This window comes from Chiloscyllium plagiosum, chromosome 1 (genome assembly GCF_004010195.1).
Source record: "Chiloscyllium plagiosum isolate BGI_BamShark_2017 chromosome 1, ASM401019v2, whole genome shotgun sequence".
Classification (NCBI taxonomy): domain Eukaryota; kingdom Metazoa; phylum Chordata; class Chondrichthyes; order Orectolobiformes; family Hemiscylliidae; genus Chiloscyllium; species Chiloscyllium plagiosum.
Window position 1 is genome coordinate 138,689,545 of NC_057710.1, and position 18,262 is coordinate 138,707,806.

The following is an 18,262-nucleotide window of genomic DNA, read 5'->3' on the forward strand; positions in this document are numbered from 1 at the left end:
TCCCTATTCCTTGAATCTCTATCACGTGGCACGGGTAACAAACCAGAGACAACAACTCTGTTCGTTCTATCTCTGAGCTTCCAACCTAGCTCCCTGAATGCCTGTCTAACATCCTCGGCACTCCTCCTACCTATGTCGTTGTTGCCAATATGGACCACGACTTCGGGCTGCTCCCCCTCCCCCTCCAGGACCCGGAAAACACGATCAGAGACATCACGTACCCTTGCACCTGGGAGGCAACATACCAAACGTGAGTCTCTCCTTCGCGCTTTTAAAGGGGGAAAAAAACCTACCCAGGTAAGCTTACACTAACTGCTTCCGGGTCTCGGCTGCCCCTCTGGTCGTCGTCACTTCCCCCTGGTGCTCCCGCTCTTTCTGTGAAGAGAGAGTGAAAGAGAAATTCCTTCGCGCTTTTAAAGGGGGAAAAAAACCTACCCAGGTAAGCTTACACTAACTGCTTCCGGGTCCCGGCTGCCCCTCTGGTCGTTGTCACTTCCCCCTGGTGCTCCCGCTCTTTCTGTGAAGAGAGAGTGAAAGAGAAATTCCTTCGCGCTTTTAAAGGGGGAAAAAAACCTACCCAGGTAAGCTTACACTAACTGCTTCCGGGTCTCGGCTGCCCCTCTGGTCGTCGTCACTTCCCCCTGGTGCTCCCGCTCTTTCTGTGAAGAGAGAGTGAAAGAGAAAAAAAAACACCGCTGCCCGCTACCGGTAAGCACTTTTAAAACCAAACGGTCTTACCTTCGCTGCTGCTCGCACTGGAAATGCGTTATTGTTAATGCATTCTTATTATTTTCTTGATTGCTGAAAAAGAAGAAATCAGGAAGACTTAAAATAGGACATAGAGCTGGAGATTTGCTTTCGAACAATGCAAGAATTAATGCTGAATACATATTACATGTTGATGGGTACTTAATAAAGAAATATTGGTTAAAGCTTTGCGTGTAAAAACCTTAATGAAAAATTATACAAAAATGCATAATGACCTTCATTTCTGTCTGGTGCTGACTCGATGCCTAATATTAGCATGTTTACATTATTTAAAACATGGTCAATGAAAAGTTTGAACATTGGCCCTAAGACTTCAATCTTCTTTTGGTGGCATGGTATCTCTTCCTTGCTGTCATCTCTTCACGATGCTCTGAACCCCTACTGACCTTTCTGCCCAGGATCTTGCGAATGCACTTCACCACAATTTCTCTTCCCAGTGTAATGTCTTTTCCATTGCCAATCACCTGTGATTGTGCTTCAGACTCTTGCCCATCTCTCCATTCCCTCATTTCCTCCAACCTCCTGCAGCCCGCATTCTCTTTCCTTCCACAGTATTGTTCCTCCTCCGTGATCCCACCGTTTTCCTGTCAACCTTTCTCCACCCCACTTCTCCCCCAAAGCCCAAGGCCTGACATCCCTCCCCCAGCATGACCTGTCTCCTAGCTGTTGTCTGGCTCACCCATTTCCCTCCCTTCCTCCCCATAAACATCATGGCATTTTGACAGATTTGGTGAAATGGAAAGGAATTCTCTTCCATATTAGCAATGAAAATTTTTAAAAGTTTAATTTAAGCTATTTATGGTTTCTTTAGTTTTACAAGTTTAGATAAAGGAAGAGAGAGTATTCATGTGGCATTGTCAGGGTGTCATGCTGAATGTGTATGTGAAAAAGTTTCAACAAAAAGAGTAAAAGGAGGGAAAAGCCCAAATTGGCTCTAATGACCATCTTCAATGTTTCACTTTCCTTTTTGCCTTTTTTGATGATGGATCTTTGTTGGTGCCAGGTTCACATTGACACAGGATATCCATTTCATTGTTATGCACTCCTTCCTGTGGAGTGCCATCTACTGCAAGAAGAATGGAAACAGATTGTCTGTGCCACTTGTAGGGTTTGGAACATGTTCAATAGCTGTACATGAAAGGAAGCAGCAGCTTTTGATCAAAAGCAGTAAGTACAGAATCAGGCTTGATTACCTGAACACAAGCAGAAAGAGAGGCAGTGATCCATCCCAACGTGATTGAATAAGAGAAATAGGAGACAGAAACCTTTGTATGTGTTAGAACTATAATAAGGTCATATGGGGTTGATCAGAAACTGAATGATGTGAAATCACGGTGAGGTTAACTGCATTGTTTTGTGCACTGTAATTAGATTTCCTGCAGGCTATTTGGCACAACAAATCCACACTGACCCTCTAATGAGTAACCCACCCAGACCTATTTCCCCTCTGACAAATGTACCTAACACTATGGGCAATTGAGCATGGCCAAGCGACTTGACCTGCACAGCTTTGGACTGTGGGAGGAAACTGGAGCACCCAGAGGAAACTCATGCAGACACAGGGATAACATACAATCTCCACACAGACAGTTGCCTGAGACTGGAATCAAACCCTGGTCTATGACGCTGTGAGGCTGCAGTGCTAACCACTGAGCCACCATGCTGCCCAGCTAAGTCATGGGAACAAGGATGGTAGTCTCCTCTGCAACCTCTCTCCTATTGTCAGTTCTGATGAAGGATGACTGGATTCAAAACATTAACTCTGTTTTTCTATCTACAAATGCTGCCAGTCCTGCTGAATTCCTCCAACACTTCCTGTTTTGTTTCAGATCTCCAGCAGCTGCAGTTCTTCATTTATAAAGTCAAGGGTAAACATTTATTGATTGACAGCTCTGAGACATCTTATCCAGGATCCATTGCACTATGATTTTGTGTACAAGATAAAGAGGATTCAAGTGTTCAGTATTACTGCTGAGGATATTTACCGCAAGCATCAATAGAAAATGCAAACTCTTCTTTCCAGATGTTGTAGGTTGCCATCATGAGAACCAAACATGTTCACTATATGACCACTGTACTGTAGATCTTGCAGTGAGAGAAAGTGAGGATTGCAGATGCTGGAGAGTCAGAGTTTAAAAGTGTGGTGCTAGAAAACCACAGGTCAGGCAGCATCCGAGGAACAAGAGAGTCAACGTTTTGGGCATAAGTCCTTCATTCATCACTGATGAAGAGCTTATGCCCAAAACATCGACTCTCCTGCTCCTCGGAAACTGCCTGACCTGCTGTGCTTTTCCAGCACCACACTTTGACTGTAGGTCATGCAGTTTTTTTAATGATTCCAACAGTCAAGTACTCATTTGAACAGACAAAAGGTTGGTTTATTACAAGTTATTCCAAAAGGTTCATTAAGTATAAAGGGAAAAAATTATTCATAAGAAATGGCAGGTCCCAAGTTCAAAAAAATTATAGATAAAGTTAAAAGAATACATACAAGAAGAATGTCCCAATATGTGACATAAATTGGGATTTGAATCTTGAAGGGTACAAAACACTTAGGAATGATAAGAAATTTGGAGGGGTAGCTCTGAGAGATAATTATGGTATTTGCAGAGAGTAATGATACTAGAGAGGGATGTGTGAAGTTCAGGAAATCAAGACATGGAAACAGTCAGGAAGAATTGAAAAAATTATAAAGGTAAAAGGTCACTTGTGGGAGTATTATACAGGCCCCTAGCAGTAACCACTGGGGTAGGGATAAAGGACAATGAGCATTTGTCAGAAATGCATGGTGATAATCCTGGTGGATTTTAATCTTCGTATTGACTAGAAAAGTCAGATTGGCAAACATAGCCTAGATGAGGAATTCAAAGAATGTTTCTAAGAATGGTATATTCTGGAGCCAGCATGAATCAGGCTCTCCTAGACTTGGTATCATACAAAGAGATAGGATTTATTAATGGTCTCACAGTGAAGGTTCTCCAGGTTACTGCGACTGTAATACAATTGAATTTTACATGTGTTTTGAGGGTGAGAGGAGTGTATCCAAGAATTTTTAAATGATTCCAATAAAGGCAATTATAATGGCATGAAATCAGAGCTAAGGTGAGTTGGCTAATTAGCCAACTTACTGATGTTAAGGGATACATCAGTAGAAATTCATTGGCAGATACTTAAGGGGATATTCAGAATAGAAAAGATACATTCCAAACAAGTGAACCAAATTCCAAAGGATAGCCGAAAAGTCCGTGATTAACTATCAATGTTAAAGGTAGTATCAAATTAAAAGATAAAGCTTATAGTTTTGCAAAGATAGGTGTCACATCTTAAAATTGGCCAGAATATAACAAAAATCAAAGAATAAAGACAAAGACTGAAAACGGAATAAGGAGGAGATAAAATGCAGTGCAAAAGAAAAATAATCAGATTACAAGAGTTTCAATAAAAATTTAAAGAAAAGAGTTCACAAAATGAGTATTAGTCCTAAATCAAGTGAGACCAGAGAATTATTATTGCAAAATAAGGAAATGACAGGTGAATTTAAGAGGTATTTTGCATCTGCCTTCACTATAGAGGATACAAGTAACATCCCAGAGTAGCACTAAATCAGGAAGTAGGAGACAGTGAGGAACATAAGAAAAAGCAGGAGTAGGTCACCTGGCCCATCAAGCCTGCTTTGCCATTCAATAAAATCATGACTGATCTTTTTGTGGACTCAGCTCCATTTCGCTGCCCACTCACTATGGCCCTTAATTCTTTTATTGTTCAAAAATCCATCTATCTTGGCCTTAAAAACTGCTTCACTGGGCAGGGAATTCCATATCTTACCTATTCCCTTCATAATTTTTTTTAAGATTACCTATAGTATGGAAACAGGCCCCTCGCCTAATAAGCCCACACTGACCGTCTGAAGAGTAACCTACCCAGACCCATTACCCTACATTTACCCCTGACTAACATACCTAAAACTATGGGGCAGTTTAGCATGGCCAATTCACCTGACCAGCATTTCCAAATCACACATTTCTTTGGATTGTGGGAGGAGACCGGAGCATCTGGAGGAAACCCACGCAGACACAGGGAGAATGTGCAAACTCCACACAGACAGTCACCCAAAGTGGGAATCAAACCCGGGTCCCTGGTGCTGTGAAGCAGCTGTGCTAACCACTGAACCACCCCACATATATGTTTCTATAAGATTCCCCCCTCAATCTCCTAAATTCCAATGAATATAGTATCAGTCTACTCTATCTCTTCTCATAAGCCAATCCTTTCAACTCAACAATCAACTTACTGAACCTCATCTGCACTCCTCCAGTGCCAGTACATCTGTTCTCAAGTAAGGAGACCAAAACTGTACACACTATTTCAGATGTGGTCTCACCAGCACTGTATTTAGCCGAAGCGTAACCTCCGAATTTTTAAACTCCATCCCTCTCGCAATGAAGGACAATATTCCATTTGCATTTAAGCAACTCAGGAAAAGTACAATCAACAAAGAAGTTGTACTGAGTAAATTGTTAGACTTGCGGGCTGACAAATGCCTAAGTCCTGATGGACTTCATCCTATGGTCTGAAAAAGAGTAGCTAGTGAGATAATGAATACATTGGCTTTAATTTTATAGAATTCCCTTGATTCAGGGAGAATCCCATTCAATTGAAAGGTAGCAAATGTCATTTTTTTTCCCCTGAAACAGAGACAGACAACATGAAAGTACAAACCAGTTAACTTAGTATCTGTCATTGAGAAAATGTTAGAAATTATTATTAAAGAAGTTATATCAGGGTACTATAACATCGACGTTTCGGGCATTCCTGAAGAAGGGCTAATGCCCGAAACGTCGATTCTCCTGTTCCCTAGATGCTGCCTGACCTGCTGCGCTTTTCCAGCAACACATTTCCATCTACTATAACATATAAGCAGGAAGAGTCAACATGGTTTTATGAAAGGGAATTCATGTTTGACCAATCTGTTGTCGCTCTTTGAGGAGATAAAGGTAATTGTGCTGTGTTGAAAGGGAAACATGTAGTTGTACTATGCTTAGATTTCCAGAAGGCATTTGATAAGGCAGCATATTAAAGGTAATTGCAGAAGATAAATTTGTTGGTGTAGAGAATAGCATATTGACATGGATAGAAGATTTGCTTGTTAGCAGGAAGCAGAGGTTAGGTGTAAATAGGTCATTTTGGGTTTGGCAAAATATAATGAATGATGTGCCACAGGGATTGGTGCTGGGACTTCAATTGTTTATCATTTATAGAAATGACATCATTCAACTGACAGAAGGTATAATTGCCAAATTTGTGACCTTATAGAGATTTATAAAATCATGAGGGGCATGCATAATGTAAATAAACAAAGTCTTCTCCTTGAGGTGGGAGAGTCCAGAACATAAGGGCAAAGGTTTAGGGTGAGAGGGGAAAGATATAAAAGGGACCTAAGGGGCAACTTTTTCACGCAGAGGATGGTGCGAGTATGGAATGAGCTGCCAGATGAAGTGGCGGAAACTGATACCATTGCAACATTTAAAAGTCTTCTGGATTGGTGTATGAATAGGAAGGGTTTAGGGGGATATGGGCCAAGTGCAGAACAGGTGTCCCTCTACCTAACGTCTGAAAGTTTAGCCAGAATGCCTTCAATTCCTTCATCTAGATTGTTAATGTATAAAGTGGAAAGTTGTGGTCCCAACACTGAGCCTTGCAGAATACCACTTGTCACCAGCTGCCATCCTGAGATGAACCTTTTTGCTTTCTGTCAGAGAGCCAAGCTTCTATCCATGCAAGCACATTGCCTCTGACACCATGAGCCCTTACCTTACTCAGTAGCCTCCTGTGCGCCACCTTGTCAGAGGCCTTCTTGAAGATAACATCCATTGACTCTCATTGGTCTAACCTCATTACCTCATCAAAGAATTCCAGCAGATTTGTCAGGCATGACCACCCCTTGATGAAACCACACTGATGTTGTCCTATTTTGCTGTACACTTCCAAGTATTGAGCAATCTTATCCTTCACAATGGATTCCAGGATCTTACCCATGACTGACTAGCTAATCGGTCTGTAATTTTCTGTCTTTTGCCTTACTTTTTAAAGAAGGGTGTCATATTAGTCATTTTCCAGTCCTCTGGGACCCTCACTGATTCTAGTGATTCCTGAAAGATCACCACCAATGCCTCCCTATCTCTTCAGCTATCTCCCTTAGAATGCTGGAGTGTAGTCCATCTGGTCTGTGTGATTTACCCACCATTCAGTTTTTCTAGCATCTTTTCCTTGGTGATGGCAACCATACTCTGCTGTGTCCCCTCTCTCTTGAATGTTTGGGATATTACTTGTGTCTCCCAATGTGAAGATTGACACAAAGTAACTATTCAATTCCTCAACCATTTCCTTGTTCCCCATAATATCTCTCCAGTGTCATTATCCAGCAGCCCAATGTCCTCTTTTGCCCTTTATATATTTAAAGAAACTCTTACAGTCTTCCTTTATGTTACTGGCTAGCTTACCCTCATATTTAATCTTTTCCCTCCTTATTTCTTTTTTAGTTCCCCTCTGTTGGTCTTTGTAAGCATCCCAATCCTCTGGTTTCCCACTGCCCTTCATCACATTATATGCTTTATCTTTTGGTTTCATGCTATCCCTGCCTTGTCTCATCCTCCTGTACCATGCTTCTTTTTCCTCAGGATGAATCTCTGTTGTGTTTCCTGAATTACTCCCAGAAACTCCAGCCATTGCTGTTCCACTGTCTTTCCTGCTAGGCTCCTCTCCTAGTCAATTCTACCCAGCTTGTTGAAACTTTATTGCTGGAACAGCACAGCAGGTCAGGCAGCATCCAGGGAACAGGAGATTCGACGTTTCGGGCACAGGCCCTTCTTCAGGAATGTGATGAAGGGTAGTGGGAAACCAGAGGATTGGGATGCTTACAAAGACCAACAGAGGGGAACTAAAAAAGGCAGTAAGTACCAAAAACTTTCATGCACTTACCCCCAAACTCCGGATTCTTCAACCGTTCCAGAAACTTCCATCGGCCTCCGAAACCAGTCCGGCGCCATTACACACGCGGCCGCTACAGCGCCCGCGGTAAGAGCCGCAGACGCCGTCAACGATGACGTCACTTCCGCCCCCACTGACCTCGCAACCTTCATGATCGCGGCCCAAACTACCGCCTCCGGGATCGCCGCACAGACAACCTGCTCTGCGATCGTCATGAAGACAATCGCCAACAGATTGGCGACCTCCGCGGCTATGGGGAAGAACTCTGTCTCCGTGGTCGCCGCAGCTACTTCCGCCCCCAGTGACGTCAGCAACCTACATTTGGACCACATCGCCGCATGTGTCTCCGCCTGGAGTGCAGGAGATTAAGGGGTAAGCTTAGAGAGGTTTATAAAATCATGAGGGGCATAGATAAGGTAAACAGTCAACGTCTTTTAAACAGGATTGGCGAGTCCAAAATTAGAAGACAAAATTAGAAGACAAAGGTTTAAGGTGAGAGGGGAAAGATTTAAAAAGGAACATGAGGGACAACCTTTTCACACAAAGACTGCTGTGTGTATGGATTGAACAGCCAAAAGAGGTGGTGGAGGCAGGTAGAGTTACACCATTTAAAAGGCATTTGGATGGATACATGCATGGGAAGTGTTTAGAGGGAGATGGGCCAAGTGCTGGCAAAGGGGACGAAATTTATTTAGGATATTTGGTCGGTATGGACGATCAGACCGAAAGGTATTTTTCTGTGCTGTACATCTCTGAAACTCTATTGCCTCTTGAGTGTATAACACAGGAACAGGAGGAGGCTATTCAGCTTCTAAATTCTTCGAGGAGAAAGTGAGGTCTGCAGATGCTGGAGATCAAAGTTGAAACTTTATTGCTGGAACAGCACAGCAGGTCAGGCAGCATCCAGGGAACAGGAGATTCGATGTTTTCTCCCAGACCATCCATTAAAAAAAGATTCCTGAAGAAGGGCCTGTGCCCGAAACGTCGAATCTCCTGTTCCCTGGATGCTGCCTGACCTGCTGTGCTGTTCCAGCAATAAAGTTTCAACTTTGATCTCCAGCATCTGCAGACCTCACTTTCTCCTCTACCCAGCTTGTCCCTCATACCTCTGGAGTTGTCTTTATTCAGCGGTAATACCATTTCGTCTGATTCTACCCTCTCCGTCTCACATTGCAAAGTAAATTCAATCATATTATGGTCACTGCCTCCAAAGGGTTCCTTCACCTTGAGCTCCCTTTTCAAGTCTGCCTCATTGCGCAACACTAAATCCAGTATTGCCTGTTCCCTAGTGGGCTCCAACACAAGCTGCTCCAAAATGCCATCTCATAGACATTCCACAAATTCCTTTTCTTGTAATCCACTACCAACCTGATTTTCCCAGTCCACCTGCATATTGAAATCCCCCGTGATCACTGTAACTTTGCCTTTCCTGCACGTCTTTTCTAGCTCTTGGTGTACCTTGCGCCCCAGTTGCTTGTTGTTTGGAGGCCTGTGCATAACTCCAACTATGGTTTTTTTCACCTTTGTGGTTCCTCAGTTCTAATCACAAAGATTCTACACTATGTGACCCTACATTCTTTCTTACTATTGATTTAATTTGAGTCCTTACTAATAAGGCACGGTGGCACAGTGGTTAGCACTGCTGCCTCACAGTGCCAGAGACCCAGGTTCAATTCCCACCTCGGGCAATTATCTGTGTGGAGTTTGCACATTCTCCCTGTGTCTGCATGGGTTTCCTCTGGGTGCTCTGGTTTCCTCCCACAGTCTAAAGATGTGCAGGTTAGGTAAATTGGCCATGCTAAATTGCCTGTAGTGTTAGGTGAAGGGGTAAATGTAGGGGAATGGGTCTGGATAGATTGCTCTTCGGAGGGTCAGTGCGGACTTGTTGGGCCAAAGGGCCTGTTTCCACACTAAGTAATCTAATCCTCTTTGCCCACTTGCCTATCTTTTCAATAGGATGTATATTCTTGACTATTCAGCTCCCAATCATTCTCTCCTTGCAGCCATCTCTCCGTGATGCTCACTACATCGTACCTGCCGACTTCGATCTGCACCACAAGCTCATTTACATTATTCCTTATACTGCATGCATTCAGATTTAACACCTTCAGTCGTGTATTAACTGGTCCTCTTCTCATTGTCATTCATTTGTCCAGTGAGCTTGAAGTTTGATTACTAATCCTTTCCATACACTCTGTCCTATTTGTGTCTCTGCTGGAGATTTTAATAACCTCTCCTGAGTTCTGCACTCTTATCTCCTCCTTCAATTCAGGTTTTCGAATTTCCCCTATATCTGCACCCCTCCAATTTAGTTTAAAGCCCTGTGTACAGCGATTCACTAGGAGTGTGGTCCCAGCGCAGTTCAGATAAAGATCATCTCATCCGAACAGATCCTTCTTCATAGGTACTGGTGCCTATGTCTCCTGAATTGAAAACCATTTTTCCCACACCAATCTTTGAGCTACACTTTTACCTGTTTAATCTTATTGACCCTGTGCCAATTAGCTCATGGCTCAGATAGTAATTCAGAGATTATTACCTTTTTGCTCTGCTTTTTAATTTAGCTCCTGGCTGCTCATACTCCCTTACCAGAACCTCTGCCCTAGTTTTATCTATGTCATTGGTATCTATGTCATTGGTACCCATGTGAACCATGACCATTGGATCTTGCCCTCCCACTCCAAGTTCCTCTGCAGACCAGATGAGATATTCCAAACCAGAGTACCAGTCAGGCAACACAACCTTCTGGACTGTTGATCCTGGTCACAGAGAACAGTGTCTATGCCTCTAACAATACTATCCCCAATTACATTGATATTTCTCTTCTGTCCCTCCCACCCCCACTTGAATGGCTTCCTGCACCATGATGCTGCTGCGGTGAGTCAATTCATCCTCCCTGAAGTCCCCATTCCCGGCCACACAGGGAACAACACTCTTGAACCTGTTGGAAAAGGCCAGGGGCTGACGTACCTGTTATTCTACCTCCTGGATCCCTCTACCTGCCTCACTCCCAGCCACACCCTCCTGTCCCTGACCACCAGCTGAATTTGAGTTAGTTAGTCTAAGGGGTGTGACTGTCTGCTGAAACACAGCATCCAGGTAACTCTCCTCCTCCCTGATGTGTCCCAATGTTTGAAGATCAGACTCCAGCTCATTGACTCTGAGCCGAAGTTCTTCCAGCAACCAACATTTATTATAGACATGGTCACTGGGAACCACAGTGGGGTCCACCAGCTCCCACATGCAGAAATAGCACAACATGTGACCCTCCCTCCTTATTTCATTTAATTGTTTTGAATTTGTTTTTCTTAAATTTGTAACTGTTTTTCTATCTCTGCTTATGCAATTTGTGACCAATACATAAGTTGTAACCAATAAATTAGCAAGATTCAGTTTAACACAGATTCAAATTTAGCCAATCAAATCACAGCTCCCTGTGATGTCACTTTTCGGTTTCCCCCTCAGAATCAGACACTCATACCTTCCCAGCCTGCTCTCTATCTGCTCCTGCTCATCTCCAGTTCCAAATCCACGAGGTAAGGTTTTGTATCTCTTACCTTCTCAGACTCCCACGAAGTTCTAATCCTGATGTCTCATCAGGATTTTGTATGTTTCTATAAGATCTTCTCTCATCCTTCTAAATTCCAGTGAATATGAGCCCAGTCAACCCAGTCTTTCTTCATATGGCAGTCTTGCCATCCTGGGAATCAGTCTGGTGAACCTTCACTGGACTCCCTCGATAGCAAGAATGTCCTTCCTCAGACTGAGATGAAAACTGCACACAGTACTCAAGGTGTGGCCTCACCAAGGCCCCATAATACCGCAGTAAGACATCACTACTTCTGTACTCAAATTCTCTTGCTATGAAGGAGAGCATGCCATTAACTTTCCTCAGTGCCTGCTGCACCTGCATGCTAACCTTCAGGAACTGTTCCATGATGACATCCAGGACTCTTTGTATCTCAACCTTTCTTAAACTGCCACCATTCAGATAATAATCTGCCTTCCTGTTTTTGTGACCAAAGTGGATAACCTCACATTTATTAACATTATTTTGTATTTGTCCACTCTGCCAGTCTGTCCAAGTCACACTGCAGCCTCTTAGCATCCTCCTCACAGCACACACTGCCAGCTAAATGCCATATGCAAACTTGAAGAAATGCATTAAATTCTTTTGTCCAATCATTAATGTCCTGAGAACAGATTTTGTGAAGGAAACAAGATTCCTTCTGGTCACCCTTCTATAGGAAGGAAGTTGTTAAACTTGAGAAGGTGCAGAAAAGATTTACAAAATGTTGCTTGGACTGGAGGGTTGAATAGGCTGGGGCTTTTTTCCCTGGAACATTGGAAACTGAGATGGGGGACTATATAGAGATTTGTAAAATCATGAAGGGCATGGATAGAGTGAATAGCCAAGATCTTTCTTTCCAGGGTAGGGGAGTCCAAAACGAGAGGGCATAGATTTAAAGTGTGAGGGAAAAAATTTTAAAATGACCCGAGACTTAATTGTAATGCAGAGGGTGGTGCATGTGTGGAATGAGCTGTCAGAGGAAGTGATGGAAATGGGTGCAATTACAATTTAAAAGCCAGTTGGCAAAATAAATAGGAAGGGTTTAGAGGGATATGGGCCAAATACTGGTAAATGGGACTAGGTTAGATTGGAATATCCATTCAGCGTGGACAAGTTGGACTGAAGGGTCTGTTTCTGTGCTGTATGAGTAGTTCTGTGGTTTTGACACTTTCTGCCTAAATATCTTCAACAGAGCAGTATCTGTTTCTCAGTATATATTTTTCCTTTGTTCTTCCCTTAGTCAAAACTCGCCTTTAAAGGTTTTTTTATCACAGGCTGCTTGGAATTCTGCTGTGTAGTCTGTATGATGATTTGACTGATGGCTGTATACTCAGTTTTATACAGTTTCAACTTGCAAAAGTGTCTGCTCCAGACTGATGAGTCATCAATTCAGTTATGTGACCGGTTGGAGTTTGGGCTAGACTGTATTGTTTTTAAGGATTAGTGGTGCTGGAAGAGCACAGCAATTCAGGCAGCATCCGAGGACAAGCCTGTCCTCGGATGCTGCCTGAATTGCTGTGCTCTTCCAGCACCACTAATCCAGAATCTGGTTTCCAGCATCTGCAGTCATTGTTTTTACCTCCCTGTATTGTTTTTAAGTGGAGGCAGTAGCGTAGTGGTAATGTCACTGGACTAGTAACCCAGAGATCCAAACTAATGCTTTGATGTAAGGGGTTTAAATCCCACTGTGGCAGATGGTGAAATTTAAATTCAGTAGAAATCTAGAATTAAAAGGTAGACTAAAGGCAACAATGAAATTACTGCCAATGTCATAAAAATCCATCTGGTAAATGAATGTCCTTTTAAAGAAAGAAATCTGGCATCCTTACCTGGTCTGTGGTTGACTCTTAATTACCCAGCAGGTCACTCAGTTCAAGGGTCAATGAGGATGGAAAATAAATGCTGAAACTTTTTGTGATGACTACAAAAAGAGCTGAGGCAATCAACTTTTCACGTGACCTAGTTGTCAATTTGAATGGCTCCCACTTTGCTTTCTGCTGAGGCAGGAAGAATTGTTATGATCTTAGGAAGAATGTATGAGTTGCCAACTGCTTGGAACATTCCTAAATCTTTCCTTCTTTGAAACTGAGACAAAGTTCAGTACGCTTTGAGTAAGTTCACTGTAATAGACATGGCTTGATGTTGCCCTTCATCTTGAAGAGACCTTTTTAAAACTTAATTTCCAATGTACAGACTTTTAAAGCAGAAATGTTCTTCAGTCACATTCTTCTTTAAAACCTATGATATTAGATTGTACATTTGTAACATTGCTTTCAAGTTGCAGACATCTTGGTAGATTTGCTGCCATCTCAATCAGTGATTAGTTAACTGGTGGAATGGATCTCCTCTGATTTTTTTTTTTAATTAGGTAGATTCCATAATGACCCAGCCTGCCATTCTTGTCCAAGTGATGATGGTGAAAATTATCCCAAGTGTTACAGATATTGGCAGAAGTGTTCTTTTTTTCCAGTAACATATTGTGACTCCAGTAACAGCATTCATGTTCATTGACAGAGATTATTCTCTTCAATAGTTCTGAGAAGAAACTTTAATCAGGAAAGGTTTATGATTAATGACTTCTAATAGTCATTCACTATTTCCAAATTTAACATAAAAGTTAAGAAATATCACACAACATCAAAATAGAATTAAAGCAGAAATTGCTGGAAAAACCTCAGCAGGTCTGAGGAGAGAAAGCAGAGGTAATGTTTCAGGTCCAGTAATCCTTCTTCAGAACTGATTGTGACTAGAAAAAGGTTGGTATCTATGCTGAAAATGGGGTGAAGGAAGGAGGGAGAAGTAAACAACAGGTGGATATGGAGCCCAGTGAGGGAAAAACTGTTGGACAGATAAAGGAATGGGTAAATATCAGCATAGGAGGATGTTTAGCTGCTAATGTGGATCATTAATGGCTGACAACGAGTTGTTTGTGGTAGCAGCCTGTGTGAATGACAAGGCCTGGTTTGCGGGGATTGGAGTAAGGACATGGGAGACACAGACTGGGCAACCACTTTGCAGAATGCCTAAGTTTTGTCCACAAAAATGACCCAGAGCTTTCTGTTGCCAGCCATCTCGATACACAACTGTCCCTAGCTAACATCTCTGTCTCAAGCTTGCTCTGTTGCTCCAGTGAACCTCAGCACAAGTTGGAAGAATAGCATCTCGTTTTCTTCTTGGGAACCCTAGAGCTTTCTGGACTCATTATCGAGTTTCAACAATTTTAGGGGTTGAGCAACTTCTCCCATGTCCTTAATCCATTTCCCCATACATCAAACCTTGTTATCACATGGGCTGCTACCACAAACAATAGACTGTCAGCTACTAATGGTTTTCATTAGCAATTACTGATCCCACCAGCCTGACCTTTGCTCATTCCTTTGTCTGCCCAACTGCTTTTCTCTCTGTGTTTCGTTTCCCATCTATCGTTTTCTTCTTCCCCCCCCACTCCACCTTCAACATATATACCAACCTTTTCTGAGCTAAACTCCGTTCTGAGGAAGAATCACTGGACCCGAAATGTTAACTCTGCAGATGCTGCCAGACCTGCTGAGTTATTCCAGCAATTTCAGTCATTGTTTCTGATTCCCAGCATTTGCAGTTCTCTGGGTTTTTTTTGTCAAAGTAGGAATTTTGGAAAACGCACAGCAGATCTGTAAATGTCTGAGAGTAACACAGATTAATGCCAAATTATTTAAATCTTTATCAGACTCTTTTTGAACAAAATTATTGTTTTATTTAAAATGTTCTACATTTTTGATTGTAAGTTCTAATAATTGTTAATAAATATTTTTCTCTTTTATTGCATAAATACTGAAAGTAATATGTATTTCTTTTCTAGCGGCACTTGTCTCCAGAGGAATTCTATCGGGTGTTTGGTTTGACTATAGAAGAATTTAACCGTCTCGCACTATGGAAGAGAAATGACATGAAGAAGAAAGCACGGCTCTTTTGATCAGTAAATTATATAAATTTATTCAGGGAAAGTCCATCATGACAAAAAGATTCTACCAGGAAAACAAAGTCTGTGCTCAGAACTTGAACAAATCGTATGTTAATTCATCATGGATGAATTAAAGAACAGCTTTGAGAACGTGTGCAGGCTTACAGGTTGTGTTTCTGCTAACCTTGCATGAAAAGCCGAGTATTATAGCCATTAAACTCTAAGCTTCGACTGTTGTTTGCTGAAAACCCTTAAGAAATAGCTGTCTATTTAACCTATAGCATAATAGGACTGCTTATCAAATGAGGGAGGGAAAAGGGCAGCTTGGGGTTTAGTATCCAAAGTACACTTTATCTTGATCAAAATAGCTTAAAAATTTCCAACTGGCAATAATTTGTTATCATCTTATTGAAAGATTCAGATACTTAAGTACCATTCTAGTACAATGATGGATTATTGCTAAAAAATTGCTAGTTGGTGGGAAGGGGACTAGCATTGGAAATGTGAGATTAGTGATTGAAGTAGATGTGAGTTTCATGACTGCTTCTCACAGATAGCTATGGAAGAGTTGTTTGATGCGAATCAGAATAGCAAAGCTGATGCTGCACTTTATTCAAGTATACACAGGCATATACTCAAAACGCTAGCATTGTGTGTAATCTGCTAGATTAGCATCCATTAATATGTCACAAACATTTTTCTTAAATGCACATCTAGACTACTCACAGTGACTATATTTTAAAATGTTGCAAGAAAATAAAGTACTGCATTATGTCTGTGGGAGTGACATGTTAGCTGACTGTTGCTTGCTTATAATCAGTCCAAATTTGGATCTAGATGCTTTTTGTGTTATTGATGGTTGGTGTCATTCCAAATTCAGGCATTTTTTCAGTAAGCTGTAGAACAGCCAACCCACTTAAGTTGACATTGTTCTTGAAATTAATTTGAACATATAATTGAATAAGCAACCAAATTTTAATGAAGCTCTGAGAATGGAAAACCATTTTGTTTGCCAGAATGCCAATTCAAGGACTAGCTCCTAAATGTCCAAAATGACAGCAGGGATTGTATGCACATTAATGTTGGGTTGGGACAAACCAGAATGGTCCTTTACCCATGCCTGAAAAAAAATGGTTTTTTTTTATAACCCAATAAAAGTTCTGATGCTGATTTCATATCCTGGCTGCAACATTTGTTTGCCCTAAGCTAACCAGTAATATCACTCACTGACCTCTGAGCAAAGTTTCTAGCTTATATAAATGTGAATGAACAATACATTGTTGTTACCAGTCCTCAAATCTCCAACCGCTAGGACTGGACCCCATTCCTGTCTTCTGATCCACCCACCCAAGCTCCAACCTCGAGTCTCATAGTCCACCAAAAAATCCAGTTCCATGATCAGCAGGCCTTCTGATGGAGCCCTGTGATTCACCCTTCCACTTCAATTCCTTATAATCACCCAATGTTAATCACTCTGCCACTGTTAGCTGTGTCTTCAGCTGTCCCACCAGACCCTGGAATTCTCCCACCACCCCACAAGCCTCCCCACCTCTCTTCAGTTTGATAATCATTAAAACCTACCCCATCTTCATCTATCTTATCATGTAGTTTGGAGTCAAATTTTGTTAAATTTTGCTGTGCTCTTCTTAAAAGATAGGGTAATGATGTATTAGTTACATAACCTGGAAGAGGTTAATGCTGACATGAGTGCTTCAAACTGAAAATAATTTTATTTAACACTTCAAACAGTTTTTTTTACTTCACTGAACATTTCAAGATATCCCATTTCTTTCTAAATTCAGTAATGTGGAATATCTGCCCCAAAACTTCTCAATCTCTGAACTGCTCATATACTTTAATCTTTTTTTCTAAATGCCAAGAGCTTAGTCGAAAGATTATTTTTGCTTTTAGTCAATGTATACAGTGAGCACCAGAAGAACACTAGAAGTTTATTTTGAAAACTCAGAATTGCAACATGTCTGTGGTTCACTGCAGTGAATATTGAATGAGTTATAAATTCTTTTAGTAATTGCATTTTCCATTGCAAAGGTTTTGGACTTCATGGTGACAACAAGAAAAGAAAGATCACTTCTGCAGTCAATGGTTGGAAGAGGTGATCTTTGCAAATTTGTTCTGGTGCTGGGAGCCTGGCTCAATGCCAAGACACATTGAGATTTTGGGCATACTGCCCATGATGGTCAGACTATTAAAAGGCTTTAAAACAAGCAATCCATAAAATTACTCCTTCATAATTGTTTTGAAATATTTTCAGAGCATACAAAAAAGAACACTAACACAATACATGTGTGTAGATCATGCTTTGGTGTTTATTTCTGTCTGTAACAAATAAAAAAAAAAGGCAAGAATTAAAAACTGTAAACATTTTACCACCAGCCAGGATCACAGTGCCATTAGTTATGGAGTAGCTGTTTCCAACTTCCAGTGCCTGAATTTTTATAAGTTTTTATTTAAGAATTTGCTAAATTCATAATTAGAGGTACCTTAAAGAATAATTTATTGAAGATACTTACCAAGCAGTTGGAAATTCTTGGATGAACATTTTGCATTGATTCTGGCGAGCTCTTACGTCTATCAGTTGTAACCAAGTTTCATTGGTGTAATCACAAGATGTTTGTTTTACACAGGATCTATTTTAGAGGAGCTGTATGAGTTTCAGATATTTCAAATTTCCAATTAATTACAATAAATAGATTAAAGCTCCAATCTATGTACCTGAATTTTTTTTATTTAATACTCATACTTAATTCAAGAGCAATTGTGAATAGGTACATACCACAAACTGTAGTGGGTTTTCAGTAACTTAGGATAGCTAAATATACAATGTAACTTACTTGATTATTTAGATATGATAGGATCTAAGTTAGTCATTTTCACTTCAGCGCGTACGAATGGATATGTGGTGTATTTTCCTTTAATCCATAATAATCACATACTCATCAAAGAAAAGTTATGTTTGGCTCTTGGTGTTCAGTGAT

At 41.2% G+C, this 18,262-nt stretch overlaps 1 protein-coding gene across 5 annotated transcripts in view; it reads left to right on the forward strand.

The window, feature by feature from the left end:
• Nucleotides 1–17,990, forward strand: part of ablim2 (actin binding LIM protein family, member 2) — a 408,138-nt gene extending 390,148 nt beyond the window's left edge. For all 5 annotated transcript variants that reach the window (XM_043698339.1, XM_043698331.1, XM_043698357.1 and 2 more), the window contains one exon: nt 15,165–17,990. In XM_043698339.1, coding sequence (XP_043554274.1) covers nt 15,165–15,278 — 114 coding nt within the window. In that variant the 3' untranslated portion in view covers nt 15,279–17,990. The remainder of the gene's footprint in view (nt 1–15,164) is intronic.
• Nucleotides 17,991–18,262: the final 272 nt, after the last annotated feature.